Source organism: Anas acuta, chromosome 15, assembly GCF_963932015.1.
Source record: "Anas acuta chromosome 15, bAnaAcu1.1, whole genome shotgun sequence".
NCBI lineage: Eukaryota > Metazoa > Chordata > Aves > Anseriformes > Anatidae > Anas > Anas acuta.
In genome coordinates this window covers 13297238-13318227 of record NC_088993.1, presented here as the reverse complement: position 1 = coordinate 13318227, position 20990 = coordinate 13297238, and the positions used below count along the sequence as shown (strand labels likewise).

Genomic DNA, 20990 nt, shown 5'->3' with positions numbered 1-20990 from the left:
TTTGACAATGAAGCTGTACACACATGGTTAGAAGATGGATGTATGTGGAGAGATGTTTGTGTTCAGTTACTTCTTTTCCTGAGCTTTCACATCTCAGATTTAGGTTTCTCTCTTCATCATCTCCCAGAGAAAGTAGAAGTGCTTAAACTAACGTCACTCCTTGTTTCAGAGCCCTGATTCCAGCCCATGGATGACCGCGCTGCTGTAACGCTGCACATGTGGGTAGCTCTGGACAAGGCAAGTCATGGGCTGGTCTCTGGCAGAAGGAGGCCTTATAGAAGAGTTGAGCCCGTTCACATCGCTGACGTTGCCTGTTCCACGAGACAGAGCACAAGGCTGCCTGCTGGGGTGCTGGGGAAGGATAAAGTGCCCAGCAGTAGTGAGCATTTCCAGTGCCTAAGGGACAACTCAGGGCTGTGGCAGGAGGAAGGAGACCTGCTGATTTAAAGCCTAATGGCCAGGAAAGGTGGCAGGTGACAAACCTGTTTCCACTACCTGATTTTGTTTGCACTCTAATCACCAAGTAACCCTTTTATGAAGCTTTATGTAGTGCTCCAATGAGCTGGCTTACTCTGTATGGATCAGCATGTGTGTGTTCAAGTTGTCGTTACAACTGTGAAAAAGAAATTTCCTTTAGGGAAAAAAAAAGCACAATCTCAGTGGCTATATCTTAAGTGTCATTCTGCTTTTCCATCACCTGAGGATTTGAGTGGCTCTGCCAAACTGAAATACTAAAATGAACATAGATTTGAAAGTATTTTTATATTTAGAGGCATTGATTCCAATATAATTTCTCTCCAAATTAAAACTCTCCTTGAAAAAGATTAAACTGTCAGCGATAACATCGAGGTTCTTGTTATGTCTAAGAGGAATAAATGCTGAAGTTACAGAATTGTCTGGAGGCTTAGAAAGTAAGAGGGGGAATTAATAATGTGAAAGAATGGATGAAAGTGGTGAATAACACTTTTTTGAATTGGAGGAAGTAGAATGGGTTGAATTAAGAGGTTTATGGCCAAAAAGAGTACCCGTTTAGACTGATTTGCTGTATAATGTAAAAAAATAGTTTGACTTAGAGAAATCTTTATGCAGTAACTTGTGGTTGCTTGACAGCCTGTTTTTAATAAGGCATCAAATATTGATTTAAAGATACTAAGCAACAGACATTGTATAGGTTTACCTGGCTAGCCATCCCTATTAGAAGTATGTGTTCTTTTCAGTTCACTGACTTCAGTGTGAGCTATTGGGTTTTTGCTTTGCTTTTGTTTGCTAGATTAAAGAACCATCTAGTATTAGATATCCACTAAAGACCTTGATCAAATTGCTTCAGCCTTCTCTATAGTAAATGAAATAGTTTGATTTCCATTCATTGCTCATTGTAAGGCGTGTTTTTCAGATCATGAATCATTCATGGAAATCTTCTCACAACTTTCCTTAATTTTCAACAACCCTCTTATGCTGCAGGCACACCTCACCTGGATGCATTATCGCTCTAGTGGTCTCATCAATGCTATATTCAGAGACAATATTGTTTCTCTGGACCTACTCAATTTTCTCCATAAGTACATAAAGATTCTTGCTAGTACCCATTTTTTTTCCCCACAGCATTAAATTGGAGGTAACCCTTAGTTATTAACCGTGGCCAAGACCCCTCCGCACAGCATTGTCTTCATAAAGTACCGGCTGTATTGTGTGCGTGAGACGAGAATCTGTGCTTTGGGATGGCTCACGGTGTGTTTGAATTTGTGTAGAAAATTGTGCTGGGCGCAATCAGATTCCTAAGCTACCTTTGTGGGCTTTGTTGTTTCTGACAATTCTCCCTTTGTGTTATCTGCATGTTTTACTAAGGATTTATTATTTTCTTATGTATCCTAGAGAATGTGTGCTGCATACTATTGGTGAAAGAAGCAATTCTTAATGGAAGTGACTGGAAAATGTCACTGTTATTTCATCAGTTCTTGGTCCATTTCAAAACTGTTGTAGTCTTACTTTGCATCCTGCTAGTTTTAAAAGAAAATGTGTTTTTGATACCGAGGCAAATATCGTATAGGATTCCTATTCTGTTATGTCAACACAGTTATCTTAATTAACTAGACTTGAAATCTCTTCAAGTGTATTTGACAAGACCTGTTTTCCATGAAATTGTGTTACCTGCTTTTTCTGATCTTTTAATGGAGTTATGTATCAGTCCTGTCTTGTGAGTTAAGGGGATTCAATTTGTTGCATTTTAGAAGCTTCATGAAAAGTGAGCGAGGAAGCAGATAACTTGATCTATATGAGGCTAGCTGCTTAATCTCATTTTTCAGTCTTCACAGTCTATTCACCAGCCAGTGCTGCCTCATTCTGACTGTAGCAAATGTGAAATGTGCGGATCGATACTGCCAATGAGTGATTAGTGATTTGCAAACGTCAGTAAGTGAATTCATCTGATTCGAGGTTTTAAGTTGGAGAAGAAAGTAGGGAAGTAGTGATCGAGTGGACTGAAATAATGGAAACAGATATTTCCTCTCAAGTGAAATGTAAACATTGTTGAGCTCTGTTAAGCAAGAAGATGGTAGAGATTTGTACTCCTTTCACAGTGATTAGAGAAAATAATATTTTTTTTTCTTCTGAAATCACCAACATCAAATGTGCTTTTCCCTTATCATCTCTCTTATCTTTTTTTTTGTCGGCTGTTGACCTGCTGGAGGATAGAAGTGTATAAATTCATGCAAGTAAGATTTCTTATCATTTTTCTTGAGGCCACTTATTACTGGTTTGGGCAGATAAATTCAGAGGTGCTCATTCACTATTCAGTCTCGGTTTCAGGCAGGAGCTCCCTGGTTTGTGCCAATACATCCCATACGCATCAAAGACCATCAAGGGTTCTGCCCGTGACAGCAACTCGGAACAAATGCCTTTAATTTCCTTAGAGAGCCTGCGTACTTCTGAAGATTGCAACTGAAGTAATAGTAATTTGGAAGAATTAAAACCGTATTAAATACAGACCAGTGACTAAAATATGAAAAATGGCCAGAAAAGCACGGCAAAAGCCTAACCCAGGAAAAATGCCTCCCTCCATAGCAAATGTGCTTTGACCCCTGGGAAGTTGGCATGGTCGTGTGCTTAAAGATGCCAGCCAAGAAAGGGTAGTTAGCGAAAGATGGAAATGCTGTCTTTCAGCTTTGCTCAGTTTAAGTTGAAAAGATGATACCTTCTTAACTGCAGCCAGTCTGTGTTTCTGGGTTATTCCTATATTTTCTGATTAAAACTTAACAGGAGAGAAGTAACTAGCAGTGCCGGAGCACGTCGGGTAGCTGCTGTAGGGCTGAGCTGTCCTGTCTTATGGTGGTTTGCTACACAAAGGCTGAAGAGAACTGGTTTCCCCGTGGGAAGCACCAGAAAAATACAATTTCTCTTAATTCACAATTTTCTTTCATAAAAATGTTCTGATTCATAGTGATGGAGGAGAGCGGTGATAAAAACAAGGCCTGAATTTTGTACTGCAGGAAGTGCCGTGCTTTGAATGAGGCTTTTGTAGGGCCTTAACAGTTTATGGGTTGACCTGGCAGTCATAACTCTGGGAAAACCTGGCAGTAAAACTTGAAATCATTGCCCCTCCACGTCTCCAGTCCATTAGCATGGTGAAGTAAAACCGGTGAAATAAAATCAAGCAGGGGACAGGACAGCTGTATGTCAGACCGTTAAGGCATACACTGAGGTCCGGACAGTTTAGTGTCTACCAAGTATCTCTCAGGATAGATTTAAAATTGGTTATGGCTCAGGTTTGTAGCAGTCTAAGCCTGAATAAAGATGATGCATGGTTGGAGATGAATTGATGCAAGGCAGGGTTAGCAAGGTGACAGTCGTTCTGCTAATGGACCGGTGATCCCAGTGTTACGTTCCTAAGCCTCTTCCCATCTCTCTGGTTCAAACTGCATTTAAGAAGAAATGGATGAACAGTAGTTGAAGCCTTGCTGGCAGCCAAGAACTATTTTCCCCCAGTGGAAGCCAAGGAAGTGTGTTTTAGCAGATGGTTGTACTGATCGAAGCCCCCCACGTGGACAGTCTCGCCCAGCACGTGCTGTGTTCAGGCACGAGATGCTGGGGGGATGTAGCTGACATTGCTGGTAAAGGTGTAATGTAAATCACACTCCTAGCCTCGTGTCGGGACTGGTTCTCTCTCTGCCATGGGAATAGAAGGGCAGAAACCAGTTTCACTGTGAGGCATTTCTCTGGGGGCAAGGTGAGATGGATCCCTTGTGCTGGCCGCTTCTCCTCACCCTCTGCATTCAGACCCCTCCCCACATCGGAGCCCAGTTGAATCCCCCGTGCAGGCCCAGGAATTTATTCACCTCTGGAGACTCTCCAGGTCTCAGCAGCACAGCGGGTAAACCAAAAACAAGTTACCAGCTCTTACTTTCTCGGGCCGTGCGTTAACTAGTGAGGAGTATTGATTCAGTTTTGATGTGAGGTAGTCTATAAATATGCATGAGGATTTAGGGTTATTTAACTGTGCTTTTTAATTCTCCTTGCATTGCTGACTCTTCTAGTCGAAGGTTTCTTTGTATGCACAGCAAGCTGCTCTGTGACAGCCCTGTTCTTGCTGGCTGGGACCTCTCTAATGTTTGTTAATCCTAATTCTGTAGAAACCTCTAATGTTCAAGGAATAAAAGGACACAAAGCGGCTCGCTTCGGTGTGGGGACCAAGGGAACAGAGTCCAGCTCCCTGTGGACCTGTGTAGGGAAACCTGGCACCAAAAGGCAAGGAGGAAGGGAATGGAGGAGACCTTCCCGTGCTCCTGGAGAGGAGGAAGAGAGCTCGTTTTGTCAGGGTTCCTACAATTTATTTAATAAAGACAGTAACCTGAGCAGTGGTGAAGAGGAAAGGAAAAGCTAACATTTGCCCTGAGGAGCTGGAAGTGAATATACCCTCTAAATCGATACTTGGGTGTTTCAGATACTCTGGTCTCTTACTTGAGAGAGAACAGAGCAAATAAAAGAGGGTGCTGCATATTCAACACGTTTAACTGAAACCATAGCGACTCGTCCTGGTGAATAATGCAGGTACTACATGGAGAATTAAGACAGGTACTTGCATGTGCGGGTGTCTTTGAGATGTTGGAAGCTCCCTCACTTCTCTCCCTACAAAACTAGCTGTTACTAGAAACATTTCTTCGTGGTACCTGGTCAGACACCGAGGGGGTGTTGGGGAAGATCAGCTCTCCCCAGGGGAAGCTATGAGACCAACACTGCATCACTGAGAAGTGAAGGGGACAAAAAACTAGCAATTCTTCCCTAACTTTCCTTCCCTTTGATGTGTAGCAGAGATGTATTTTGCTTTGTTTTCCTCATTTTTATCTTCTGCTTGGCCGAAGCAGGAGGAAGGTGGGAGGCAACAGCCACTCACAGCGAGAGGCTGCGGTGGAGCTTGTGTAAGCTGGAGCACGTTTGCTGTAAAACTCACTCAGACGCTGACCGACTGCTCAGAGAGCCTGTCAGAAATGACTCCTCCGACCCATTTGCATCTGTCAGAGTTTCTGTGTGATGTGAAAGGGAACTTGACTCGCTCTTCAAGCAGAGCGGTGTCCAGCTCGAGGCAGGGAGCCTGCTGATGACAGCGGGCAGCTCTGCCCCGCGTGCACTACGAGGGTGGGCGTTCAGCCACCAAAAGGCAGTGAAGCTGCTCCAGGTTTGCCTCATACCCTGTCAGGTCTGAGATATGCATGCAAGGCCATATAACTGTACTTCTATATGCTCTGCGTTACAGGATCAAAGCGTCCCGGTCTGCTTGAAGCTTGTGGGAAGTTTCAGTGTTGCTGTTAATGCTCTCGTGGCTAACTTCCTCAGCCAACGTGGGGAACGTGTGTTTGCTGTACGGATAAGCAACGTGATTGACAGCTCTCCTTGTCACTTGCTGCTCAGGTTGGATGTGCTCAGCTGAACTTTGGTGCATCCTGCATCAGATCATGGAGGTGGTGGCTTCTTGCACCACTGTTGTTTATGTTTCTTTTAATATAAGATACTCTCAAAAACTACCCATGGAGGTTTTGCTCTTTCATAGTTAGGTATAGTAACTAGAAAATCTTATTACACTGCAGTTTGGCTTTCCTTTAAAAAGACTTCACGTCTTGAAGGAGGAACCTCAGGTATCATACTCCACTCTGACTCTTCCTTCCTGTTTGAATAAGGAGGATCCTGGGCTAGCACAGCGGATTTGTGCTGCTTTTCTTCTCTGTGATCTCCCCTTGAAATCCCATCTGAATTCATTCCAAAGTAGAGCTTTACAAGGAAACACAGAATTACCGAGACATTAAAGTGCGATTTATAGAGCATTGTTGGGAGGGAAAGCTTTGATTGGTGAATATCTGGATTGCAGTCAATGCTACAAAAAAACGTACTTCAAATGTCTTCTATCTTTCTGGTCTATTTGTACAGTATCTGTATGTGCACGTTGCATGCACAATAAGAAAACAGAGCAGCAAAGTAGTATTTTTTTTTTCACTGTATACTCCTCTGGAAAAAACGGGCTTGGTCTGGCATTTCTCAACAGCATAACGCTGTTCTCAACCAATGGTGACTTCATTTGTATGGCAAAGTTGATAAAATATTTTTTTTTTTTGAAATTCACATCTAGGAGAACCATCATTTCTCGCTGTGAAGTTAATTCTTATCTCTGAAAAAGAATTTTTAAAACTCAAACCGTTAGCTCTTTGGGGCTGTTTTCTGAATCCAGATTGTTTTTGTTTCCCCAGTGTCTTTATCAGAGGTTTTTGAACCATCACAGGTCTCTGCATGCTACCAGAATATAAATAACAGCAACTTTTTATGGACTTTGTTCTCTGGAAAGGCGGGAATCCGGGGCTTGAAAAAATTGGAGGTGAAGCCCTGAAATTCAAAGCTCTATCTAGGTGGTAACAGTGTCCTCAAATGGCCTGTGATTTTCTTCAATTTCAATAAAAGGAAGAGCTGCAAATGAAAGGGACGCTGAATGTTTGAATGCATTTTTTTCTTCTCAATTATCCCAACTTCGTGTCACTCCATGTCTGGCTGGCCCAACTCTTAACCTTCTTGTCACGTTTATTTGCATCGCAGACCTCATCCGAATGCCCTACTCCATGCAAATTGCAGTCTTGCATCCTCAGGGGGATATTGCATTTGAAAGTGGGCATAAAGAAAAGATCTCCTTTTTAAAACCGTACCTGAAGGGCCTCAGCAGCACTGGCGAGACATTTTATTTTATTATTCGGATTGCAGCAGCGCCCGAAATGTGTTACATGTTGTACCAAAAGGTATGGTCTGGTGTTAGAGTGGTGTGATTAGGGCGATTAGAGCTTTTTGTCTGCAGTGCCTCCTAACTCCTACTGCCTCTCTGGCTCATTGCTAATTTTCTGTAGATGCTGCTTTAGAAGAGGGCCATAGGGAGGAATATCAATGAGTACATGTGTGGCAGGTCAGCTCAGAGGGGAAAAATGAAATGGTTGAGATCTTTGGGGAAGGAGCAGCTGATCCAGGTGTTGGAGGTGTTACTGATGGAGTGGGGAAGGTAATATTGGGGAAAAAAAGCTGGATAATCATTCATGGCATGGCATGTGAGGGTAAGGATCTGAAATCTGATGTGGGAGCTGTGGTAGAGTTATTGGGGGATGAAGAAACTTAAGCCAGTCTATCAGAGATTATCCTCGCCTCTGCTGTTGTGGGAATGGCCAACGTGGGTGCTCAGAAGGCCCCAAAAGAGCTGCCTGAAGCAAGGTGTATGGAGCAGAGGCCGCATTGTTGGGGCCGAAGAATAATCTTCGTGTTTTGGGGAAGAAGTAGCAGGAGCTGAACTACAAACTGCCTAAGACAAGGATGAAAATGCTGCCCAAATGAATTTCTGCTCCCCAAGTTGTCTGTGCTGCCGATACACACGCAGATGATGGAGAGAGAAAGGTGGGAAGGAAGGCAGGGTACCAGCACGAGACCTGGTGGGAGCAAGCGAGTCCTTCCCTGACATGCAGCACGTTCAGGTTTTTTTCCAGCTGTTTGTGATTTCGCGTGCCTGCCTTCTGGCAAAGCTCTGAGGAGCAGGTGGTGGTTGTTGCTTATTTGTTATCTTGCTTTGTCTCGTCTTTGCAATCCATTTTTGTTATTACAGCCCCCTGTTCCGAGGGCTTTAAAGATCCCTTGCTGGAGTTATCTTGTGTGGCAGGGGGAGCGGGGCTGGTCAGCGTGCTGCGATCTGTGCTCTGCGTGCACTGGGAATTCTGTGGGATGCTGTTTACTTTGGGTTTTACTCTAATCACTTTAACAAGCCTGAGCAAAGAAACGAAAAGAACAAACCCAAGAAACAGAATTTCCATTAAAATGGCATTTCCTGAGGAAGGATTAAGCTTTCTAAGACAGCCTCGTACCATGTGGAGAAATGCATCCCGTATTTGTTCAAGGCAGTTGAGAATCCAAAATGGATTTTTATTTTTATTTTTTTTAAAGAAGCTGTTAAAAATAAAATAAAGCTAGGCCAGTTGAAGCTGTTCACCTGCATAGCCCAGCTGACTCGAGTTTAATAAGCAACTGCAACAAGAGCGATGATTGCTGGGGAATTTGCATGTGCCTTTCAGGTGATAAATTCCAATTTTGCCTTCCCACTGTGTTTCTTTATTCTTCATCTTAGAGTAAAATTTCCCAGGGATATTGATGAAAGACTAAAACCAGATGATTCTCGATGTAAATGCTATACCATTAAGTATAAGCTACAAGATAAATGCGTTGAGCATAGACTTCTAATGATTTGTGACTTCTCTGCTTTCATAATTCACTAAAAGCAGCAGAGTATTTATGGGCTGTGTGTGGAGCCCGCATATGTGTGGAGCTGTGTTTAGGGGCTGTGTTTACTCACAAATACCCCGTTTTTGGAAGAGTAAGGCAGTCATTGCAGAAACCTGCAGCCTTGGACAGGGCAGGCATTTCTATTGCAGCTTGACCTGTGTAAGGCTCTGATTTCAGGAGGGCCTGAATCCAAGAATAAGCTTCTGCAGGTCCCCAAAAGCAGCGTCAGCCCTTTTAGCAGCAGAAACTTGGATTTTACAAGAATTTTCTGGCTGGATCCTGACTCAGTGAGACCAGCCAGAGGCCTCCAGTAACGTTTTGTCACAACATGAACATACGAGACAGTCTTGGGTGGGACAGGGTAAATAGCATGGTAAATCTGGACACTGGGGTGTGCTTTTTCCCAGTCATTTTCTGGCCCTGGGAACCCCTCTTTTTGACCCCACCTTCTTTTCTGGAGCCCCAAGCCCCTGGTTTTCCCAATCTAAATACTACAAATCTTTGACCTGCTTCTGATCAGCCTCCTAGGCAGTGATTCTATCTCATTTCTCACTATTTTGGGAGGATACGGGACATGCCGTTTTCTTTTAGTCCAGAATTTACCAAAGTTTAAAACCAGGCTGTGCTGGCAGCAGGCAAGTTGCGGGCTGCTTCTTGAGAGCTCCCAAATTCAGCTTTGGAGATTCATTCCCCCATGCCTGTACCCCATTATCTGCTGTGTGTTAGCATGCACCAGCTGAGCTCCTTTTTGCCTGCGAGAGGTAGCAGATGGAAGCGAGTGCGTTCTCTGGCCAGTTGGATGCTTTTCAAACGCTCCCCTCCACCACCTCTCCCATGGCTTATTTACATTTTTTTATCTGTATTTAAGAAACTTTCTCATCCATCTCCTCCAGATAGATGTAGTCATTTGGGATGTTCTTCCAAGGTAACTATTGACCCATCGCTCCTTTAAAGCTGATGCAATCCACTAATCCCCTTAGATTGTTTCTATTTACGTTTGCGGGTATTGAATAATGCGTCCCAGCCTGGAAACGTCGAAGATTTTTCTTTTAAGACGTCAGCACGGAAACAAATTCCTTAGCTCAGAAAGCAGCAGCATGTGCTGCTCGTATTTGGGTGGCGCTCAGTGTGTGCGAGAGGCGCACAAAGGAAGAAATGGTCCTTCCCTTGAAGAGCTTCCAGCCGACAGCCTTTTCTCAGCAGGGGCAAGCACAATCTGTTGCATTGCGAGCGCGCAGCGATTAAACTCAGCTGTCCATATGCTGCACCAGAATTTATTGTACTGCTCGGAAAGCCTAATCTTTTAAGGTTGATAGACATCAAAGCTATGAAAAAATACGGCGCTTCACTGTGCATCAGCATCATCTATGGGTTTGGAGCAATTTGCGTGCCCGTGCAGGAAACGGGAGGAGCCTCCGAGGATCAGAAGTCAGCTGAAAATCATTGACAGTGCTTGCTGCTGGTGACGATCATTGCTTCCTTGGGATGCGGGAACTTCTCGGCTTTAATTTCATTAAGTGACGTTAGCCAGACGTATTCACAACAGCTGAGGTTATTCCCTTTGCCACCAGTTCTACCATCGGATTAGCAATATCTGCCGTAGATGAATAGATATTAAGTGGAGTTATTAAGCACAGAAAGTTTTGTCAAATGTAAAGCAGGCGGTGTAGTTTTAGGAGCTTTATCCTTACCTGTGGGCCTGTGGAAGTGGAGGCTTTTGTAGCTCCTGGAGAAAGACGTCTCTGAATTGAGACTGCAGTTTTCAAGCGATCATGAGCAGAGATGCCAGAAGAAGCTCAGCCCTTTTCAAGGTGCTGTCACTGGCAGCCTTCATTGTTCTTCTAACAACTGCTCTTCTAAAGGAAAAGTTTCTGTTTTCCAGAGATTAAAGCAATCTCGTCCTCGCTCAGTGTTTCGTCATTTGACTGATTCTTCTCTAATGGGGAGATGACTTGGAAAGCTTTGGAGCTGTAATTCTAACATGGGCGCAAACATACCATTTGCTGATGATATAAGTTTAGAAAATGACACACAGCATCCGCACAGTTATCTCTTCTAGTTTTTTTTTTCCAGACTGAGAGATGGAAGCAGGAGCAGAGTGGTAGTATCTGACTTGACCATGTGCATCTGTTCCAGGTGGTAAATCGGTCCTGTTGCAAGTTCCTTTTTTCAATGATCTTTTAGTTTCTATTGTCTCTTAGTCAGGAAGTTCATTGATAGCCACAGTCTTAATAAATTGTTGTTCCACATCCCAGGGTGTGCCTGGAGCATACTTCATTAAGACAGTATTTGTGTTGCATCTGGGTGGCTGTCTCGCATAATGTCTACGCGGTCGGGACACAACTGGTGGGCTGGTAATTCCTTCTCAGTGGTCAATGGGAAAGTTTCTCTTGCGTGTGTCCTAGGGGCACGTGGCTGGAAGGCTAAGGACGATGCCAGAACATTATTTCACAAATCGGAGAACGTACTAACGTGGAGTCAACAAATCTTCTTTGCAAAATGTCCAGCGCCCTTCTGAGAGCACAAAAATGTTTTTGCTGCCTTAAGCACCAAATCAGCTAGTTAGCATCTTACTTTCCAGGAATGAATAATTCACTGTACTGCTAAGTGTCAACCAGACTTGGTTGCAATCAATCAAGGTATTTATTGCTTCCTTCTAAATTGAAGCTCTGTGTACATTTTTCTGACAAATCTGAATTACTGGCTCAGTGTTATTCCTTGAAGGAAGAATCAATGAATGCCAGCAGTTCTCTCTACTTCAAGTTATTTTCTCTTCTGCATCTCTACAGTTGCCAAATTTTAAAGTATTGGGAAAAACAGGGGTAAAGAGTGGGCTTTGCAGAGAAGCCAGCAGTACAGTGTCACCTTTGCTCTCAGAGAACTGGCCGTGATGTACTGATGAGCAGAACAGTCTACCAAGGTGTCTGCTGAACGAGCCAGGGACAGGGTGGTGGTTTAGTGTGTTGTGTGTTTTTTTTTTTCCCCAACAAAGTGTTTGTCTACAGGTCATGTATTGGTTCTGTTCCCCAAATGTCTCGTGTTTATAGGAGGTCATCTTAAGCGTAAGTGGATTTGGCTGATTCTGACATTGAGGCCAAAGTTCCAAACTCGGAGCACGCTTTTCACACTTCCTGGAAAAAAATGAGATACATTGCAGGTTGGTGTGAGATGCTTGTTAACTCTGACAAGCGATACCTCCTTGCCTGTGTTACGTTAGAGCAGAAGCAGCATCTGGAGCTGCTCCTGGGCAGTCGCTTGGGGATTTTCAGCTCCTGTTCAAAGAGCCTGGTGCGTGGCAGAGTCCCTTCTGCACAGCGCCTTTCAAATGCCACTCTTTGTTCTTCCTCATCAGCGGCCCTAGATTAGAAATGATTTTCTAAACAGGCAAGTCTTGTTTAGTTCTTCTTTCCCAGTGCCAGAAACACCATTTTCCAGGCTCCCACTGCAGAGCTGAAGGTACAAAATTCGTATCGGTAAGACTAATTTATTGTGGGGGGAAGAACAGTTGACAGAAAACCAGCAATTTATGTTTTTCAGAGCTAAAGGGGTCCGGGAAGAGGAGGAGGTTTGCTTTGTTCGGTTCCTGGTTTCTAACCAGCATTAAAGTTTCATTTCCTTCAAATACTAGTGAGATTGCGATGCTGCTTTACTGCCTGTTATATCTAGCATTTTCCAGCCCTGAGTGTTCCTGGAGCAAACCTAATTCACTTTCCACCGTTGGAAATTCAGAGAAACACTCCAAATGATAGAAGCTGAGGTGCTGTATTGCTGCCTGGCACCATGTACACATGCACCTGATCCCTTTCACCTGAAATTGGCTCCAGTGTGCTCTGCTTCCATGCAAAGCTCCCTGTGTTTGGTTGAAGATCTGTATGATGCAGGAATTTTCCCAGAGACTTCAGGAATGCTGTTTGGTGCATCTGTGTAAGGCAGCAGGAAGGCCTGGTGGCTATGGGCATCATCTAAAAGTTAGGTTTTCTTTTCATTTCTTCCATGGTGATGCTAAAGGCCTCGAACTGGAGGTTGCATCTCTCTGTACCTCTCCTCCCCTCACACATGGCATTTTCAGGCTGTTGTCTGTTTTTGTGGTTTCGGATGGTAATCTCTTGCAGGGTTTGCACAGTGCCTATCGCACTGGGATCTCCATCTCTTGGTTTCTTTAGGCACTACTATAAAATAAACCAGCAGCACTAATACTTTGGCTGTAGGGAGAAATGTGCTGGTTTGATCTGTGCTGTGGAGAATAAAGAGCAAGCTACTGCCCCAGCCCGAAATGTGAGCAGCATAGCAAATATATTAGTGATCTCCCAGAAATGTTAAATGAGATGCATTGTACCACAGCCCTCAGATACAGCCTTCGTATCACAGCGAGTTTCTGAGAGATTTGCCTGTCTCGTGGAGCTCTGGCAGTGGAGCTTCAGACTGACGTGCTCAGGAAGCCTGGTGAGCCCTGAAAATAAGGCTGAGCTTTAGCGCTGAGCTTTCGAGCATGATTTTGGAAGGGTGCACGTTATAAAAGGAGAAAATAAATAGGCTGAAGAAGCTCTAAAAGACAAAGCACTGCAGCTTCTTGGCAGCACTTCACAGAAAGGCCAGGGAGATATTTTAAAAGAGAAGCGAAGCAGCAAAACAGACTAACGCCGCCTGCGTTAAAGCGGTCCCGGCACGGACGGGGGCAGCAATCTCCAGGTTTGTATGGTTTCCCTCCCCACTCGGATCCTGCTGGTGTCCTGTGCCTTTCCATTACGCGTGAGCTTCTGCAGTGATGGTGCAGTACGAAATCGCAGGCACCAGCCAAGGCGTGATCTCTGCCTGACATTGGTGCAGCCTCGCTCCGCGGCTCTGCCTGGAAGAGCATCCTTTTGCCAGCCGCTGCAAACAGCAAACTTTGGGTCTGGCTCCCTTCTCGGGGAAGGCAAACAGGAGGGCCAGAGCGCCCCGGCCACCCTGCTGCCTCGCTGCGGGAGCGGGAGGGGAGAGGAGCCCCAAATGCAAATAGCACCAGAAGTTAGCCCGCCGGCTGCAGAGACGGGTTTGTAAATGCCAGGGTGTTGCTGGGGAGAATAAATCTAATGAGCTGGTGTTTCAGCTGCCTTCATGTGCCTTCTGTTAGACACCGGACTGCTGTGTGGGGTCCCAGTCCTTCAGTTCCCATCTCAACACCTCCTGGCCGAAGCTGCCAGTGGGGGTGTTCCTTCCCCTGGTCCTACCGGCCTGTCTGTCTCCCCCTCCCCATGGAGATGAGCTCGCAAAGCCCCGTTGCTGTGTGCCCAAAGCACTGCTGCTGCCCTCCCAGACGCTCCTGCAGGTCTCCTGAGCGCTGTGGTGCCTCGGGTGGCAGGAGGGGACGTGTCACTGCCAGGTATGTGACAGAGGGCACCAAGACCTCGTGCTCTGATGGTGGGGGGCACACAGCTGGAAGGGGCACCCCAGTGCTTCTGTGGTGAGTCCCTTGGGGTCAGGCAGCCCTTTGGGGGGGGGTTCTGAGTCCTTCCGTGTCAGGGGGTTCCTCCCATCTTGCTCTTGGCATGGGATGTAAAGATCAGGTCTCCCTTTTCCTTTTTTAAACAGTACTCACACAGTGAAATGGTGACACTCTCTTTGCCCCCACAAATGTGGTTGCCTTGGTTTCCCCCAAAAGCACCATATCGGTGGCTAACAGTACAGTTACGAGGGATACCAACACCTCACTTCTGTGTCTTTGTCTGGGAACTGCAGCCCTGATACACCCGTGGATTTCCAGGTACATTGATGCTTTCCATACCAGTCATGTTGGAGCTTGAGGTTTCAGGTTGTGCAGATTATTAAAGGATGGTTTTGGTGGCAGAATCTCACACTTGCCAGCACGTGGATCCCATGCTCTTGGCATCAAATCCCTTTTAGAACCAGAGCTGTGCCTGCTGCCAGCCTGCGAGGCCACGAGCTTCTGAAGTTCTCTCCCTGCTGTGGCCGGAGGTGCTTTAAAATATCAGGATGGAGTCACTTGGGTGTCTGCAAGAGACGTTTGTTAATAGGGTCTTCTGGGGTGTCTCACCAGCAGTATGCAGGATGAAGTTGCTCGATCTCTTCTTTAGTTTGCCTTCCCTTCCCCCAGGTTTAAATTTCTAGTACATCTTTAATGAAAATTAAATGATAAAATTGGGATAATGCCTATCTCGCACTGCTCTTGAGGGTTAATTAATGTTTGTAAAATCACTTTAGGTCCTGAGATTTAATTGAAGGAAAAATATTACCATATAAAATGCCATTTTATACAGGCAGTGCTATAGGGTTTCAACTGGGCAGAGTGCTGTGGAAGCCAGGCTTAGTACATGCTTTACTACTTTTATGGTTGTGAGGCTTCCTGTAGTTGATATGAAAATTATCTCTCTGAAATCACAAATGTAACATCAGTGTTTTCCTCTCACTTTGGAAGAATATTAATTTGCTATCTTAGGACTTGACTGACTATTTAAGCTGCTATAAATACAGCTAACCTCTGAGAAAAAAGTATAAAATGAAATATCTGTTCGCTTGCTTGGGATGAGCTGATACAACTTGCTAATGACTCCAGCACCGGAGTCATGCGGACATGGCTGCCTCATACTGGTAATAAATTAGGCTGGTACCGGGTGTCCTGCTGTAATTTAACTATGCATTTGTGTGTTCCTTGTAATCTTCTACTACCAAGAGATGTAAAACACAGCTATAAAACTTCATTTCTGGAGTTAAATTTAACAATGGAGGTGTCAGCCAAGGAGCAAGCTCTGCTGAGCATTTTTTTGGTGTTTTTTTTTTTTTCTTTCCTTTTTCTTTTTTTTTTTTTCTTTTTTTTTTTGGGTAACAGGAGGAGGAGAAGCAATCCCAGGTTCAGCTGATTTGAGCTGTTGGAATAAAAAATTGCTGCATAAACGTCCATTTTTTCTGCTGTAACATTTTTTGTCTTCGTGCAAAGGGTGGTAGCTGGGTGGACACGGAGTTTGGATAAAGTTACTCAGTTTGCTTTTGCTGTTTCTGCCATGCAGGGTGACTATGACCCCAGCAAAACCAAAGTTCTTCATTTCAGCATGAACCCGGCGAGCCTGGCCAAGCAGCAGCGCAAGGAGGAGCAGCAGCAACTCCAGGAGGAATGTGAAAGGCTGAGGGAGCTGGTGAGGGTGCTCGAAGGAGGCGGCTCCATCCATGGGAATCTGGAAGGAGTCGGGAGTTTTCAGTCACCACAAGAAATTGCAGGTAGGCTGCTGGCTTCTTGTCATCAAGATGCACTTATCCCTCCGTACTGACAGAGGAACCGACTGCAGAAGCAGATGGAGGCATTGCAGACACTGTGCCTGCTGGAAGGGTTATGAGGAAAATGTAGAAAAGCTGGGCTGATGCAGGAGAGCGAGTGTGTGGTAGCAGTCCAATTTGGTACCAGTTTGGTACTGAGGGCAGGTGGTAAGGATAAGTAGTAATAAACCATATCATTTGCTGATGATAAATGAAATACCAATACAGCAAACTTCACAGGCTGGTGCTGCCAGCAGAGTGAAAGGAAATATTTCCTGCTTTTCAGGGCTGCTTTAGCCCTTGAGGTAGCACAAACAGCAGGAAATAACTTTCATAGCTGCAGGGAAGCAAGTGGTTGAAATCTTTTCAGACCTGGCTTAAAACAAATTAATATTGTTTATCAGTGTATATGTGCCCCATTAATCACAGCTACATTCAATACTGCATGAAGATAGAGTACATCTTTCACTGAGCTAAATACATTTCACAGAATGTGTGGCTCTCCTCCAGTACAGCCTTTCTTCCCTTCGCGTGCATACGTGAAGCTTTTTAGTACAGTAACCCCAAAGTCAACAAATCCAGACGTGCTCTCAGACTCTGTAAATCAAGGTAAGAATATCAAAAAATGTGACCCATCACCTACAACACAGCGAGGCGACCAGGCAGAGTCGAGTTGTGCTGCAGCACCCAAGAGACCTTCCTGCTGTAATTCTCTCACATGTAGTTTACCCTCAAAACAGTTTTGTTAGAGAAGAGAAAAATAAGAGAAAGCTGAAGAGCTGCGTGGAGCTAACCTGTTGTGCTCCAGCAGCATGTAGGTGGGCAGTGTCCAGAGGTCAGGGCAGACCTCAGATGTGTCCAAGAGGGCAGAGCTTTCCTCTCAAGCCCCGTGTGCCAGAAACTTGAGACTCACAAAATGGCAGAGCCCTTGTTTGACGAAAATCCACAGGAAAAAAAACATCTTTCACTGTAATGGCACTGAAATTCTCTGAAAGTAGCTTTCTTGTTTTTCCATCGCTCAAACAGAAGTACTTTATTACTGCTAAGAATGTGTTTGTTCCAGCGTCTCATGGTGGATTATGGTACTACATAGCCTCAAAAATGGGATGGTGAGAAGTGTAGATGGGGTGGTTTATAAAATGAAGAGCTGATGGGATGCTAGAGGTGCACTGACAGTTTGTCACTGCTCTTAGTGGATGCTCCAGCAGGTGCAGAAGCATTAAACATTTCCCGAACGTTTAGGGAAGGCCGTCTTTGCCTGTAGGAGCTTCCAGCCCGAGATCCCGGTGGGACCCGAGCAGTTCTCAGGGACAGTGTTTACATTGCAATTTACATCTGAAATTCGCTGGTTTTTAAATTACAGTGGCTGCTGCTGCCCAGTGCCCTTGTCTGTCATTATACCCCCGAGCAGCCTGGCACATCTGATGCTGCAGAGGCACACAGCTCACAGTGCCCCTGAAGCCCGGAGGGGAGAGTGACGGTCAGGGGCAGAGGAGTGCAGAGGTGAGGTCAGCTCCGTGTCTCTGCTGTTGATGAACGAGCCCCTGGGGTATCATCTACAGTAATTAGACCGTTTCTTCTTGGGGAGCGTGTTTCTCATGTGTGCCTCCTGTGATTTGTTATTCATAATTATTATTCCGCTGCCTTTCATGAAGTTGCTTTTAGCGGTTCGTGAGGCATTTCTGTGCTGGGATGTTACCAGGTTTTTCTTTAGCTCGTAGGGGATGCATTTTTAAAGCTTCTTTCTCTTCTGCCTTTGATTCTGACAGGAAAACAAACAGCTCCCTGGGTTTCAGTGCGTTTCCAGCCTCTCGTCTACGCGGTGCTTTTTTACCTTTTGCCCCAGTCCTGTGCTACATCATTCTGACTTCTCTTCATCAACCCAGCTGGGAGAGAGCATCAGTTGCAGAGCCTGGCAGGGTCGGAAATACTTTGGTGACAATCTCTAGCCATCATTTATCACAGTCACAGGAGGGCCCTCTGCATCCTCCAAGTGCCTGTAAGTGCATTTGGAAGTGGCTCCTGTAAACAAAAATGGGAAAAGAGCTGTAAGTGAGGGTTAGAGGAGCTCTGTGGATGGCTGTCTTTGAGACTGGGGCATGTTTATTGTAAGCCAGGTTATACAGAAAGATATTTTTTTTTCTTGTGTTTTGTGTACTTGTGAGCATCACTGTCGTGCACAGGGAGTGTTGCCAGAAGCAGTCTTAAAGCCTCCTTTCTGCTGCGGAGCACTCGGCAGCACAGTCCGATGTTAAAGACCCCATGTCTTTAACAAGACTCTCAGTTGGGATGTGCACGACATGCTGGGGATGGTGTGGCACTGTGACTGCAAGGTGCACGGGCATGTCTGAGCTGCCTTTAAATGAGCTGACTGCCAGGCTTGCTCACCTTGCTGGGGCAGGGCAGAGCTCACGGCAGGTTAGGGGGCAGCTCATCAGGCGTGCTGTGCAAGCCTCATCTATTTTTGCATTGACTCCGTCCTGCTTAGCTCATGCAGCAGCCCCAGCGTGGATGTGACAGCTGTTCTAGGAGGGGTTTCACAACACGGATCCTCATGGCCAGAAAACTTCGACTGTCTTTCTTGGAACGAGAAATGCAAGATGAAGCTTTCACTGTTGTCTTAGGATCTCAGCAGCTCTGCCCACAGGAATGGCAGCAGTGGAGAGCTGCCATGTGCCTTCCATTTTAGTATATTTTCAAGGTGTGAAATCAGGAGTTTGTGGCAGAAGCTCCCTCAGCTCTGTGTGTCATTGTGCAGTTGGCTGCCTTTGGGAGTGAGGTTTATTGTGCATAACAAGGGAGCAATTTTCAGGGAGGTTTGTGGACCTGTTTCTGTGCTAAGTAACATGATTTTGAATTTTCTTGCACCCTTTTCTGTCAGCTGCAATACCTCTATATCCATTTATCCAGGTGTATGTTTATGTTTAACTCACTTGATCGGTGCATCCAAGGGGCAAATTCAACTCTGAGCTGTAGAGGTAGGAGGTCCCTCAGTGCTGAACGGGATGAGGGGAGGTTGAGGACTGAACTCTCAGAGCAGGAGGTGTGGATGAAAGTGGGAACACAACAAAGGTCATATGTAAGCTTGCATTTTGCCTCTTGACAGGCAAAGGTAAATGTAAGATTTTATCATCCCATTTTGCCGTACGCCCTGACTAGCTTATTGGCACAGGTGAGGAATTTGGGTGGCCTGCAGCCAGGCAGGTTTGCTATGTTCAGCAGCCTTATGGGATCTGCGACAATTGCACTTCAGGTTCAAAGGATTATAATTGCACCAACCAAAAAAGGTATTCAGGATGGTGATGTTGATGGTTTTGATAATAATGCATTGGCCTTTATTAAATTCATTCATTGGACTGGAGTGCAACACGTTTTTTCTGATCATGGTTCCAACTCCTGGATAGGTAATAAGGAAATTATTACTGTGGACGTTAAAGCTCATTAAATGTGACTCTATTAAAAATCAAGGTTATGCTGGACTTTAAATCTTTTTGAGCATAACCACTGGAGGCTGCAGCACAAGCTGGCAACTTGCCACGTAGTTCACTGGTCCTTTTCTTATTTATGAAGTAATAGTCTCTATTAAAATCAGTACCAGGGCTGTTGCAAAGGAGAGGTTTGGACAAGGCGAGCTATAACAACTTACTGTCCTTTTTCAAAGTGTAAAAATTGCACGCGGGGTTGTCCAGTATTAATGGGGCAGAGCTGTGGCAGCCCCATTAAGGGAATGGGCTGTAACTTTATGGGTGTTTTGTTTCTCTCCCTGTGCCTCCCCGGGTCTGGGTTGTGTAACAGAAGTGTGCACCAAGGTCAGGCTGCCATCTGGGGAGTGTTTCTGAGTCCTCCTGCCTCTGAAGCAGGGATGCAGATTGCAACAGCTTTAGAAAGGTGGCGCAGGGAATTGCTGCCCAGATTTGGAATCTGTTCCACTTCTACATTTCTCTTTTCTGTGCTGTTCATGCTTCCCCCAACCCCTTTTGTATTTCAGGCTGCATCTTCTGCTTTTTTAAATTCCAGATCCAAATCTGTATTTTCTGTTTCACTCTGGGCTGTTGCTGTTTACATCTTCTTTTTTTGTCCTGTGTGGTCCTGGTGGGACTCAATTGTTATTTCTGGCACTGCCAGAGGTGGAGTTTGGTCTTAGCTACAAGCACATAAGTAGGTGGCAGTAGCAGCTAGTGGGCAGCTGGCAGAAGTGGTGGCTTGTCTGTTGTAGTGAAGTGTAGGTAGAAATAAGAATGCTTCGGATTATTTCCATTTGTGATCTCATCTTAAAAGTGGTAGCTTTGAAGGTAGGAATGAATGGCCTGTGGAAGCTGGCTCCTGACTGAAGGCTGCAGTAACACAGGTTTTCCACTGGCTTTCATGATTTATTGCTGTCCCAGAGCGACAGTGGTGCATTTCCTTCTTTCTCCCAGCCTCTCCCTATAAGAAAGAGGAAAAGTGCTTTTAATACCCTTTCTATTGAGAGACAGGCTGGCACCCCAGCAGAAAGGAGGATGGGGAAATCAACCTTGATTTCAACCATCTGTGGAGAATTTTGGGAAGTGAACTATTTTCCTGAACATAATCCCACCTGACAGGAAAGCTATTCATCAATCTTAATGGCTTCTTTCCCTCTTGTTAGAGAAAAGTAGGAAAAAGGGGGTCTTGGTGAAGAACTGGGGGGGAATCTCACTGTAAAGCAGGTGATCGACCCTAACAGAGATGCTACATCTGGTGCTCAGCGAAGGCTGTCTCCAGCACCACAGCCACGTCAGGGCCTTGTAAAAATGTTATTAATTGGAATTAAATTGGGTAATGAATTAATACTAAAATAATCTAATCCTGTTAAAGTGACAAGCCAGAGCTGGTAAAATTTGTCACTGTCCCAGCGTGCTTGCGCTTCTGATGAATGTGTTTCTGAGCACAGAAGGCGACAAAAAAGGAGCAGATGGAATTTAAAAGTTGCCATTCTC

The 20990-nt window shown here is 45.2% G+C and overlaps 1 protein-coding gene across 3 annotated transcripts in view; it reads left to right on the top strand.

The window, feature by feature from the left end:
- MAD1L1 (mitotic arrest deficient 1 like 1) overlaps positions 1-20990 on the top strand; it is a 346583-nt gene that overhangs the window by 211992 nt on the left and 113601 nt on the right. For all 3 annotated transcript variants that reach the window (XM_068699483.1, XM_068699481.1, XM_068699482.1), the window contains exon 16: positions 15789-15996. In XM_068699483.1, the coding sequence (XP_068555584.1) occupies positions 15789-15996 (208 nt within the window). The remainder of the gene's footprint in view (positions 1-15788; positions 15997-20990) is intronic.